This window comes from Lampris incognitus, chromosome 4, assembly GCF_029633865.1.
Source record: "Lampris incognitus isolate fLamInc1 chromosome 4, fLamInc1.hap2, whole genome shotgun sequence".
Taxonomy (NCBI): domain Eukaryota; kingdom Metazoa; phylum Chordata; class Actinopteri; order Lampriformes; family Lampridae; genus Lampris; species Lampris incognitus.
In genome coordinates this window covers 39,105,015-39,118,202 of record NC_079214.1, presented here as the reverse complement: position 1 = coordinate 39,118,202, position 13,188 = coordinate 39,105,015, and the positions used below count along the sequence as shown (strand labels likewise).

Below are 13,188 nucleotides of genomic sequence, written 5' to 3'. Positions count from 1 at the left end.
CACTGGTGTACCCAGACCAACAGCTTCAGGTTCAAGATCATCATACCAGACAAAGCGCCCACCAGGAGAATCCTATCCAAGTGTCATGTTTGTCAACGCTCACATGGAGCTCCAGGGCAACAACAGATGGCCTGCCAGATGAGCCTCTGTTTACCAACACTGGAGTGGATTACTTCAGCCCGTTCATAGCAAAATGTGGAAGAAGTATGGTGAAAAGGTATGGCGTCATTTTTATATGCCTGTCGATATGGACTCCTTCATAAATGCTTTTCATCTTTTCATAGCTATAAGAGGCCAGGTAAAAATCCTCCACCTAGACAATGGAACAAACTTCATTGGAGCCCAGCGTGAGCTGAAGAGAGCAATTGGCGAGTGGAATAGCTCCAAGATTGAAAACACTCTACATCAGAGTGGCATACAGTGGATGTTTAATCCTCCCCCTGGCTGCCACCATGGAGGAGTCTAGGAGAGGTTGATCAGGTCTGTAAGGAAGATCCTGACTCCTGAGTGCCACCCTTAAGCTACAGACACTGATGAGGAGGGCCTACACACCCTGTTATGTGAGGCAGAGGCCATCATCAACAGTCGGCCTATAACCAAGGCGTCCAGTGATCCAAATGATCTGAAAGCACTTACGCCTAATCACCTCTTGCTCCTCAAGACCAAGCCGTCTCTACCCTGAGGCCTGCTTGATAAGCAGGATCTCTATGCACACAGGAGATAGAAACATCCAGTATACGGCAGACATATTCTGGAAGTGATGGACAGGAGAATATCTACCACAGCTGCAAGAGCGCCACAAGTGGTCTCCTCCATCTTGCAACTTCACCATTGGAGACATCGTGTTGATCATCGATGAATGAGCACCACGCAACTCCTGGGTCATGGGAAAAGTCATTCAGACAGTCCCAGACAAGTTTGGACTGGTACGTCAGGTTCGCATCAAGACCAAGACCAGTACACTGGATAGGCCCATCACAAAGACTTGTCTCCTACAGGAGGCTGAATGTGGCAGTGGTAAAGACTGTCCTCCAACTGGGGCCATGTGCTAGTAACCTCTGAGCCCCAAGGTAAACGGTAAACCAAGCAACGAAGAAGGAAGACTGCTTAAATAGGAGGACTTACATTTCTTTGGCTCCACATGTTGTGTAGTTGGTAATTGTCCTCGGTTAAGAGTACAATTAGGGGCCAGTATGTGGGACCCAAGTTACGTTTATATGCTTAGTTCTATAAATAAGTCTATTTTGGGTTAATAGCTTCAGTAAATTGAAATAAGTGATTTCATTGAATAAGTTCATTTATAGTAGGTGTTAAAAGTCAGCTAATAATCAGTTGCTTTACACTGAACAAATATATAAACGCAACACTTTTGTTTTTGTTCCAATTTTTCATGAGTTGAAATCAAAGATCTAAGACTTTTTCTATGTACACAAAAGGCCTATTTCTCTCAAATTTTGTTCACAAATTTGTTTAAATCTGTGTTAGTGAGCACTTGTCCTTTGCCGAGATAATCCATCCACCTGACAGGTGTGGCATATCAAGATGCTGATTAGACAGCATGGTTATTGCACATGTATGCCTTAGGCTGGTCACAATAAAAGGCCACTCTAAAATGTGCAGTTTTATCACACAGCACAATGCGGCAGATGTCACAAGTTTTGAGGGAGCGTGCAATTGGCATGCTGACTGCAGGAATGTCCACCAGAGCTGTTTCTCTACCATAAGCCATCTCCAAAGTCATTTCCGAGAATTTGGCAGTACATCCAACCGGCCTCCTAACCGCAGACCACGTGTAACCACGCCAGCCCAGGACCTTCACATCCAGTGTCTTCACCTGCAAGATCGTCTAAGACCAGCCACCCTGACAGCTGATGCAACAATTGGTTTACATAACCAAAGAATTTCTGCACAAACTGTCAGAAACCGTCTCAGGGAAGCTCATCTGCATGCTCGTTGTCCTCACCAGGGTCTTGACCTGACAGCAGTTCGTTGTCATAACTGACTTGAGTGAGCAAATGCTCACCTTCGATGGCATCTGGCACTTTGGAGAAGTGTTCTCTTCATGGATGAATCCCGGTTTTCACTGTTCCTGGCAGATGGCAGACAGCATGTATGGCGTCATGTGGGTGAGTTGTTTGCTGATGTCAACATTGTGAATAGAGTGGCCCATGGTGGCGGTGGGGTTATGGTATGGGCAGGCATATGCTACCGACAACGAACACAGATGCATTTTATTGATGGCATTTTGAATGCACAGAGGTAACGTGATGAGATCCTGAGGCCCATTGTTGTGCCATTCATCCATCCCCTCTTGTTGGAGTATGATAATGCACAGCCCCATGTTGCAAGGATCTGTACACAATTCCTGGAAGCTGAAAACATCCCAGTTCTTGCATGGCCTACATACTCACCGGACATGTTATCCATTGAGCATGTTTGGGATGCTCTGGATCGGCGTATACGACAGCATGTTCCAGTTCCTGCCAATATCCAGCAACTTTGCACAGTCATTGAAGAGGAGTGGACCAACATTGCACAGGCCACAATCAACAACCTGATCAACTCTATGCGAAGGAGATGTGTTGCACTGCGTGAGGCAAATGGTGGTCACACCAGATACTGACTGGTTTTCTGACACCCCTGCATATCTGAAATCCATCATTCATTGCCTAATAAATGTATCTTTTCAAGATAAAACTGCACATTTTAGAGTGGCCTTTTATTGTGACCAGCCTAAGGCACACCTATGCAATAATCATGCTGTCTCACTAACACAGATCTAAACAAATTTGTGAACAAAATTTGAGAGAAGTAGGCCTTTTGTGTTCATAGAAAAAGTCTTAGATCTTTGATTTCAGGTCATGAAAAATTGGAGCAAAAACAAAAGTGTTGCGTTTATATTTTTGTTCAGTATAATTCATGTTGATGTAAGCGTGATATTTTGTAAAAGGCAACACTAAATTTTCTGTTAGAACAGTGACTTAGGTTACTGTCGCTTTAAGACATAGGTCTGGTGGTTTTAGGAAGGGAGCCAAGGAGAGGACATTTTGTTTTGTGGAGTTGAAGCCAAGCAGCGGCCGAGCCACATGTGTTTCTTACCGTAGTACAGTTGCTGATTAAAGAGAACTTAACTTTGACTATTCTTTTAAGAAGATGGTACAAATTGTGGGATAAAATACTTGTTTTATCCTTTCTTACACCGGAGTTGTGTGGAAGTTTTATCCTTTTCAAGTTAATGTACACGAGTTAAGTCCAGGCAATCCTTGCGCTTCAACCCCCACATTTCTCTCTCTCAATAAATGTGTTTAGATGAACTGATTCAGCTTTCTGTGAAAATCCAAACTGCCTGGTTCAGTAAATACTTCCATCCATCCATTATCCAAACCGCTTACCCTACATAGGGTTGTGTGGATGCTGGAGCCTATCCCAGCAGTCATTGGGCGGCAGGTGGGGAGACACCCTGGACAGGCTGCCAGTCCATCACAGGGCCCGCCCCCCCCAGGGACAATTTAGTACGGCTGATTCACCTGACCTACATGTCTTTGGACTGTGGGAGGAAACCGGAACATTCGGAGGAAACCCAGGCAGACATGGGGAGAACATGCAAAGTCCACACAGAGGATGACCCCCAAGGTTGGACTACCCCGGGGTTCAAACCCAGGAACTTCTTGCTGTAAGGTGGCTGCGCTAACCATTGGGCCACTGTGCCGCCTTAATAAATACTTGTGTTTCTAATATTACATAGTGCTGGTCTGAGCGCTATAATTTTGCAAACAATTCACAAACCTAACATGGCATATCATACATACATCGATTAAATGTGAGAAAAGCACTTGTGTGAACCTGAAGCCAAAGCAACAGCCAATGCTGGCTTGTTCGCAGCAGAAAGTATCTGTACTCCAAGGGGCAGGGATGGACAGAGGTGTCTTACAGCAGCACACACTGCAGTCAGAGAAGCACACACCTCTGGACCCACGGAGAAGGAATAAGGGATGTCATGCATGTTTTCAATAATCAGACCATCCTGAAAGAGGGGCATACAAACAATGGCTAAGGCTTCCATCATAGAAACTGGCCTTATAGCTACTGAATTTATACTATTTTTCATGAGTGTTTTTTGTATGTGGCCACTTACAATCCCTGCATGAAGGTAGCTCTCTGCTTCTCTGCATGCCTCTTCTGTGATCTGGTTGATTTTCATACAGCCTAAAGGTGTGCCTGAATAAAAAGGCCAATATCATTACATCTGGGCTGAGCAGTAGAAATATGATGCTAAAGCTATTATGTGTAATATTTCAGCTTTTCTGAGGCATAATATGACTAATCAGCAGGGGCTGCTGAGTGGTACTAATTGAAATATAGGAATACTAAAGAGTTGTTTGTGTTGTATCTTAACGCTCCCCCACCACCACCACACACGCATGCACACACACACACATAATATTAAAGAACGCAGACATGGATGTAAAGTGATGTGGAGGATTGAAAATGACAGTTGTCAACAAAGTTGCTTTGATTTGTTGTTATTTGCATGGCTGAATCTGTCAGGATTAGAGTGCAATTAAACAAAGTGCCTTTAATTCTACGTTAAAATGCGTGCAACAAATGACAGTCCTGAAGTTGACTGTACTAATCTGAAAGTGCATTCTTACACAAGAACTCACCTGGTAAAGCCTGGACATGAATCATTCCAATAACCACAGATTGAAGTCGGCCAAAAAGGTTAAAAAATTTAGTGTTCATTGCTTTCCTAAAGCAAGCCTGCAGTAACCTTTGTTTCAGCGTGCGGATCACTTGGCTGGACAAAGTCCAAATTCAGTTTACTTAGTGTTGACAAAAAAAAATCATTACTGAAGTGGGTAGCTGATTACACACACACACACACACACGAACTGGTAGGGAACAAGGGCTTTCGAGGGCGGTATGGGAGGATAAAAACAGATTTGGCAACCTGCAGGTTGCCATGCAAGAGAGGGCGCCGTAGCGGTACCCGCCAACAATATAGTTTAAAATCTCGCCGTAGGTATACATGCGTGTAAGGTGACAGCGTGTGACAACCATTGCTGCCGGTCACAATATAGAAGAGGTGAACGAACTCGGCGGAAAATAGTCGTAAAATCATTATTTCCAATCTTATAAAGGGCTACGGCTCATTGTTTACATCTGACGGCCTAGCCACGCGGTGTCCAAGCACTTCCTGTATTAACGCGCCGCCCCGAGCTGTCATTGCATCCGTGGCACGCCTCCCCTTTTTCTGGTAAAATTACAAATTTTAAAATTGTCCTGTCCATGAATACGTACTGCTTGGACGAGAGAGATCGTATTTATTATGCACACGCTAAACGGGATGATTTTGCAATATCTGAATTTGAATTGGGTGCATAAGGAGTTGGCGAAGACGGCGTTTTAGCGCCAAGTTAAATCGCCTCCTCTCTGACGTGTGATGCATCAAGTCATCTGTTCCCAAAGAAGGCGCAAAATAGTCGCGCCAGCTCAGAGACAACAGTAAGCGGTAAGGCATCGCACAGCTCCACTGGGCTGCCCTCAAAAAGCCATAGACCAATTTTCAATAAGCTCATTTTAGCTACGCTGATATAATATCCATATCGATTTCAACTGCAGACAAGAGTGAACTTCAAGCCGGAATCTTGAGGTGAGCTGAATTCGAGTTGTATACTTAGCTGTAACTTTCCCAACGGCAAAATGTAGCACTAATGATTGTAAAAAATTAGAAACGTTGTTAAAATTTAAAGTTCGACCGCGCTATTGTATGATTAAAACACGCTAATGCTGTCCGGACTAGCAGAGCTGCTGAATGGAAAATAGACGTCCCAGCTGTGCTAGGTTCGGCCATTATCTGATCAACCAGCTGTCCCAAGTTTGTAAAAAATAACTACGTTCTCACAAAAAATGTGTTGTGATACAGAGATGTACAGATACTGTAGAGGGTGATGCTTCTCCTTGTCCAATTTCATAACAGTTGTTGCAGTGTTTCGTACTTATTTTTGATGTTTAACATCGCGTCCCATTTTCGTTTCCCCGCGCCTGAGCTGGGCTTTGTCAGAGGAGGAGGGAGCAGGGAGTGGGGGTTGGGAGTGTGTTAATGTGTCGTTAAACTCAATTTAAACTTAAACCTAACCTATTTTTTTATTTTCAGGTTTACTCTGATTCTAAGGGACACTTTTTACATTATAATGCTTGGAAAAAGGTGAGTTTAACCGTTATCGTGATTGATCCACTAACAGTGTCAATCAAATGTGACGACGGAGAAAAGTTGGTTTGATGGAGCTAGCCATCCGGCTGGTTAGCTCGCTGCTGCTACAAGAGTCAGTTTTGGATAATATACGTGTCCGTGTTTGTTGTCGTTAAGTGTTGAATGCTGATATAATTTATTTGCACTTGCTTTGTGTTGCGACTATGTTTTTGTAGGCAAGAGACGGAATCGAAGTCTGTTGCTTCTGGGGCACCTAAGCAAAAAGCAGCACGATCGAGAAAGAGGAAGGCAGATGTTGCCATTGTAAGTCCACTGAAAAGCTGGTGAACTAGCTGCTAGATGGGTCATCTATTTGAATTACCAAAACGCCAGAAGGGATGCCACTTGCATGTGCATTTGCCTTCTTTGACTTCCCATTTACAAGCTGCAAATACACTGCGTATGATGTTAGATGCCATTCTTAGTACTTCCTCATAGTTACAAAACATTGTGTTGGACAGTTTTTCCATCCCCACCTGTCACATATTCATAACTACTGTAGTGACAAGATATGTGAAACCGAAAGCTAATCTAAATATGTGCGTCTTGGGCCTAACAGTAATCTGAATTGCATCCACATTTTTTCCCTCTTGTCATTAAGTGTTTGCAAGATCCTGACGAGGAGGTGGCAGAGATGACAAAGAAGAAGCAGCTTGATTCTGAGGTAGTCACATTTCTGGACCTCCCTGGTTCCTGCATTTAGCATGGGACTTCTCTCACTGGATTTATTAAAAGGTTTACCTCAGCCATTTCTCCTGGTTAGCCCTACAAATGTGTGATTGTAGGGCTTTGGATGTCTCAGACGAGAGACCCATGTTGAGACCTTGATTTTTTTTTTGTGAGTAGCGCTGGGTGATATGGAAATTATCCCAATGATTATACACATATCTATGTAATAAAAATAATCTATCCATTATTCAAGCCACTTATCCCAACGGGTCGCGGTATGCTGGAGCCTTATGATAATAATAACCTTATTTTTATAGCACTTTCCTAAAAACAATGTTACAAAGTGTTTTAAAAAGAAATAAAACCAGACAAGGCACAAATAAGAAACCAAATAAGTAAGAGTAAAAATAAAACTAGTAAATAAAAACAAATATCAAACATTTGTAAAAGCTTTCACAAAAAGAAAAGTTTTAAGACGAGATTTAAAAGAAGTTAGAGACTTGGTTTGTCTTAGTTCAATAGGAAGAGTTCCGTAGCGTGGGGGCTTTAACAGCAAAAGGCTGATCACCCTTTGTAACAAATCAAGACCTAGGAATATCCATATACATTGTGAGAGTATGTGTATGTATGTATATATATATATATATATATATGTGTATATATACACACACACACATACACAATGTGCAAAAATTTCATATTTAAGAATCCAACTTGAGTTCATAACATTGTACTGTTTGGTAATTTCAATTATAATCCATCCATCCATTATCCGAACTGCTTATCCTGCTCTCAGGGTCGCGGGGATGCTGGAGGCTATCCCAGCAGTCATTGGGCGAAAGGTGGGGAGACACCCTGGACAGGCGGCCTTGTAAATTATAATATAGAACCAAAACTCATTTTCAGCAATACTCCTTCAAATAATTTAGGGGTCAATTTTAGGTCATAGATACAACAAAATTGTGTGTTATGAAATGACAGTAACTGGATTTCGTCCTGACTCGATACCATTGATAACCAATGATGTGGAATTGGTACCCAGCCCTATTTACAATGTTACAATTTCATTTAGCAGACGCTTTTTTATCCAAAGCAGCGTACATCTTAGCGTTAGTACAACACAAGCAAGGATCTAGTCGGGAGGTGACAACACAAGTAAGTGCAAAAAAATTAGGTTCAAGTCCGATAGGACATAGGTGTCAACAGTAGTGCACAAAGGCAATGCATAGGGTGCATGGAAATTATTTTTTTTCTGTGTTCTTTTTTCTAATATTGTAATGGTCACAGATGAATAGGCTCAGTAGCCCTTGGCTAATGGGTCGGACCCTTTAGTCGAGCGGTTAGCGATGTCTCCCGCGGTGTGGAAGATACGGGTTCACATCCCGGCTGCGGTGGTTCCTGCGGTTGCCCCCCGAATTCGCTACATTTAACGTGTCTACTTATTCGTGCACGTTACACTACCCCCCTCCCTCGGGAAGTGCGTCCCCGCGCTTCAGCATATCAGCTCCCTATGCCCTCACGCCTCTGGGCGCATGCACTTTCAATGGTCTCACGGTCTCACCATCTCACTTCTGACACCAATGCAGCGAATTTTGGGGGCAGTACAGGAACTGCCGCTGCCGGGACGCGAACCCGTATCTCCCGTACCGCGGGAGACTGGTTAACATAGTCGCCCGTGGTGCGGGATACACGAGTTCGCTCCTCGGCTGTGACGGTCCGGCCGGGGATGCCCTTCCCGAAGGAAGGGGGCAATGTAACGATCACAGTTTATGGGCGGCTCGGTAGCCCTTGGCTAACGTGTCGGACCCTTTAGTCACCTGGTTAACGTAGTCATCCATGGTGCGTGAGAGCTGGGTTCGCATCCCGGCTGCGGCAGTCCCCTCCATCGGATGCACTTCCCGAAGGAGGGGGGTAGTGTAATGTATACAAAGACACGTTAGCCCTTGGCTAACGGATCGTACCCTTTAGTCGACTGGTTAGCGATGTCGCTTGTGGTGCAGGAGCCCCAGGTCTTTAGCTTCTTCTTAAAGATGGAGAGGGACCCAGCGGATCAAATGGAGTTTAGTAACTCGTTCCACCACTGGGGAACTGCAGAAGAGAAGAGTCCGGCTAGTGACTTAGGGCCCCATTGTGGCGGAAGTGCCTGGCATTTTTCATTGGCAGAGCATAGTGCGCGAAACTGAGTGTAGACCTCAACGAGAGAGGTTCAGGTAGGTGGGAGCTGTTTTAGTTGCTGTTTTGTAAGCGAGTATTAAGGTTTTGAATTTGATGTGGGTAGCAACTGGGAGCCAGTGGAGGAATATGAACAGCGGAGTGACGTGCTGTTTTGGGTTGGTTGAAGACCAGACACGCCGCCACGTTCTGGATCATTTGCAGAGGTTTGAAAGTGCGTTCAGGGAGACCTGCCAGTAAGGGGTTGCAGTAGTTAATGCGTGATATTACAAGAGCCTTTACCAGGAGTTGTGCTGCATGCTCAGACAGGTAGGGTCTCATTTTGCTGACGTTGTACAGGGCAATACTGCACGACCAAGCAATCTAGGCCACGTGAACCTTAAAGGTTAGTTGGTCATCAATCATGACACCCAAGTTTCGGGCAGACTTTGTGGCATGAGTTGGGTTGATCCGAGCTGGATATTGATCTGTTGTTGTAAGGATGGACTGGCTGTGATGACAAGGAGCTCAGTCTTAGACAGGTCAAGCTGAAGGTTGTGTTCTTGCATCCATGCAGAAATATCAGTAAGGCATGATGATAATCTGTGCCGAGACTGTGAGGTCATCTGTCGGGAATGATAGGAAGAGCTGGGTATCGTCAGCATAGTAATGGTATGAGAAACCATGGGAGCGGATGATTGCAAGGAGTGAGGTGTTGTATATTGAGAAGAGAAGGGTACCCTTGAGGTACCCCTGTGGATAAGCCATGCTGTTTGGACACTCCTCCCCTCCAAGATACTCTAAAAGATCTCCCTGAGAGGTAGAACATGAACCAGTGGAGGACAAATCCTGAGATACCAAGCTCAGTGAGTGTGGAGGGAAGGATTTGGTGGTTAACTGTCAAAGGCAGCTGACAGATCTAGCAGCAATAAAGCTGAGGACTGACCAGTATCTCTAGCCAAACGCAGTGATTCTATTACCGACAGGAGTGCGGTCTTGGTAGAGTGACCCTGCTTAAAGCCAGACTGATTTGGATCGAACAGATTGTTCTCAGAAAGGAATTTAGAGACTTGGTTAGAGACTATGCGCTCAAGTATTTTTGATAGAAATGGTAGGAGTGAAATCGGTCTGTAGTTTTCAACCTGGGTTGGGTTGAGTGTAGGATTTTTGAGCTGCGGGGTGACCCAAGCTTGCTTAAATGTAGTTGGGAACACACTCGTTATAAGTCAGGGGTTGATGATGTGTGTGAAAATGGTCTGTAGGAGGTTGGATGGTATCAGGTCCAGCAGGCAGGTAGTGGGACGAGAGTCCAGCAGAAGCTTGAAGACTTCCTCCATGGTCAGGGGGGAGAAGGAGGTTAGCTGTTAGCTGGCAGCGGCAGACAGAGTTGGTCAGGCTCAGAATTGGTTATTGATGGCAGAAACCTTATTTCTGAGTCAAATATTCTTCTGCCAAGTTCATTTAAACTCAGCTGTCATTCTTCTGTTTCCATTAATTTCCCTTTCTCACTCCCTTGCAGCTGTGCCAGAGTCCTGAAGCTGGTTACACAAGTCCACACAGGTGGATCCCCACACCTGATCAGGAAGAGGACCAACCAGTTCCTCTAATTAGTTCAGGCTTCCCCCACTACAACTTAAGCAGCATATTTATAACCCCTGTTCATGCCTCCCCTCTCCCTGCATTATGGTGAGTACTGGTGGTGTTTGGCCAACTGTCTGAAAGTTGGTTTATTGTCTTTAACCCTATAATCTTTTTACTGCATACCCAGGGGGCAAAACCCCATTTTTGGGGGAAAACGCGGGTCGGATGCTGTAAAAGGTTGTTCACCAGAAATCATATCTAGGACCTTCAGGGTTCACAGCCTCGGTGGACAACCCGAAAAATAAGTTGCAGGAAAGCTACAGGGAGCATCCAAAGTTGCCCACCCTGCCTGAACACAACCATTTGAGGTAGATAGGGTTAAAATTTTAACGAATAGATATCTTCATGAAAATCACAGTGTTGATTACTCACATTGAGACAAACAAAAAATGTATTGGAAGTTTTATGAAAAATGTTTTTTTACCAGAGTAAATGACGCATATATAATTAAGTATGCACTAATTTGCAGTCTTTGCCTTTGTATTTGTCTGAGATGAAGAAACTGCCAGAGACAGCTCCAGAGGCACACGAAGCTTTGATCGCAGGTGCATTTGTAGGGAGGAGAGTAAATGGAAACCACAATGGTGTCTCTCCTGACATGATTCTAGAGCAGACGTACAACGCAGATGCCAAAGAGGCCAGTGGTCTGGATGGTATTACCCTCAACCCTGCCGCCAGGAGGAAGTGGATCTACACAAAACCACTGACTGCAGCCGTTTCTGCAGAGCTCAAATCTATGCTGCACCTCCATACCTCAAGCCCACACCATGAATCTGGCAAGAGTCGTGTCAACAAGGATGCAGAGATGGTAGTCAAGGTCACAGCAGCAGTAGAGACCAACCCATTCACAACAGCCACATCATCCCTGATCAATATATCTACTGGTGAGTGTGCAGATGCTATAGTCAAGGACAACCTGTTAAGTGTAAAAGAAATTGGTTTGAAGGCACTGTCTGAGTCACTTACCAGTCATCATAAAAAGACAAGTGTTGTTAAGCTTAACACTTTCCACACACAACACATGAAACCAAAGAAGTCTGGGGGGAAAACCTGCACCACTGGCAAGAGCAATGAAGTTACTGCCCTTCTGCATATGACACAGATCATTGCTAGTGGTGGAGAACTCGACATTGTTGACTTTGTAGGCAACCACGAGTACGGTGACCTTCCCCCATCCCTCTTCAAGGAAGATGGCAGTATGAGAACTGGCACCAAGTCCAGCCTTGTAAAGGTCCTGAAAGAGGAGACCAAAGTAACCATCAATGCTGATCTACCCCAAAACATCCTCAAGACAGCAGTACTTGTAGATGCTATGTCTGCCATAAGACACTGGTCTTTTCACAAAGATGAACGATTTGGAGCAATCGCTGACAGATACAAACACCTGCTGCTGACTGATGTGCCTTGTGGTACTGAAATAATACACTTCTGTTGTGACAGATACAGTGGAACCAGTATCAAGTCAGCTGAGCAACAACAGAGATATGCTCGATCCAAACCAGCCAAAGTGTATGAAGTCAGTGAGCAGTACACAGCTCCAGATCCACATGAGTTTTTTGCTGTGTCTACTAACAAAGCAAACTTGCTGAGCTTTCTCTGTGAAAGATGGTGTGAGGAGGAGCAACTGGGGAGTGATCTTGGCCCTACTCATCTCTACCTGGTTGGTGGATTCAAGGAAGAGACAAAGAGTGTGGTGCTCTCCGCAGGATCTGTGATGGATGTTCCTGCTCTGGAATCAACACAGCAGGAGGCTGACACTAGGATAATCCTCCACACACTCTACACTGTCCAAAATGAGGGAGTTGAAAGAGTCGTCATACATGCTAATGACACTGATATCATTACAACATGTCTGTACTATGGTGCAACACACTTGAGTGATCTACCAGAGATGTGGGTTAGAACAGGTCAGAATGCATACCTGCCTATACATGAGATGGTTGTAGCTCTGGGACCTTCACAGTGTCGTGCCATGCCATTCATCCACAGTCTGAGTGGTAGAGACACAACTAGCTACCCATATTTCACTGGGAAGAAGGTATGGTTCAAGAGCAGCATAAGTCGCGACATCCCTGCACTTGAAGACTTTGGTGAGAACCCTAGCGATACCATAACCGATGACCTTCTCAATCAGGCGTGGGACCTCACCATATCAGTGTACACATCCACAGCTGATCAGTTTGAGGGGGCCGATCTGGTCAAATTGAGAGTGTACAAGTTTTTGAACAACAAGTCAACTCTATTAAAGCTTCTACCCCCAACAGAAGATGCATTTATGCTACACCTGAAAAGGGCTGCGCTGGCAACTATCATTGACAAGAATGCAAATATCGCCAAGCCAGAAATTCCCCCATGCACTGAATTTGGTTGGTCTCTGGTTGATGGAGATGCAGTTCCTGTTCCGGCAACAAAGCCAGCCTGGCCTGTCTCAATGAAAACGACAATCTCATGTGCATGTGTCAAGGCTTGTCAGA

The 13,188-nt window shown here is 44.7% G+C and overlaps 2 protein-coding genes across 2 annotated transcripts in view; one reads left to right on the top strand and one right to left on the bottom strand.

The window, feature by feature from the left end:
• The window catches only part of zgc:162297 (uncharacterized protein LOC555865 homolog), a 49,554-nt gene extending 44,826 nt beyond the window's left edge, over positions 1-4,728 (bottom strand). The window contains exons 1-3 of the mRNA XM_056278921.1: positions 4,665-4,728; positions 4,136-4,218; positions 3,844-4,024 (exon numbers count right to left, since the gene is read on the bottom strand). Coding sequence (XP_056134896.1) covers positions 3,844-4,024; positions 4,136-4,218; positions 4,665-4,689 — 289 coding nt within the window. The 5' untranslated portion in view covers positions 4,690-4,728. The remainder of the gene's footprint in view (positions 1-3,843; positions 4,025-4,135; positions 4,219-4,664) is intronic.
• An 815-nt stretch (positions 4,729-5,543) lies between these two features.
• Positions 5,544-13,188, top strand: part of ccne1 (cyclin E1) — a 41,815-nt gene continuing 34,170 nt past the window's right edge. Inside the window, exons 1-5 of the mRNA XM_056278920.1 lie at positions 5,544-5,653; positions 6,158-6,208; positions 6,430-6,517; positions 6,855-6,917; positions 10,593-10,759. Coding sequence (XP_056134895.1) covers positions 6,195-6,208; positions 6,430-6,517; positions 6,855-6,917; positions 10,593-10,759 — 332 coding nt within the window. The 5' untranslated portion in view covers positions 5,544-5,653; positions 6,158-6,194. The remainder of the gene's footprint in view (positions 5,654-6,157; positions 6,209-6,429; positions 6,518-6,854; positions 6,918-10,592; positions 10,760-13,188) is intronic.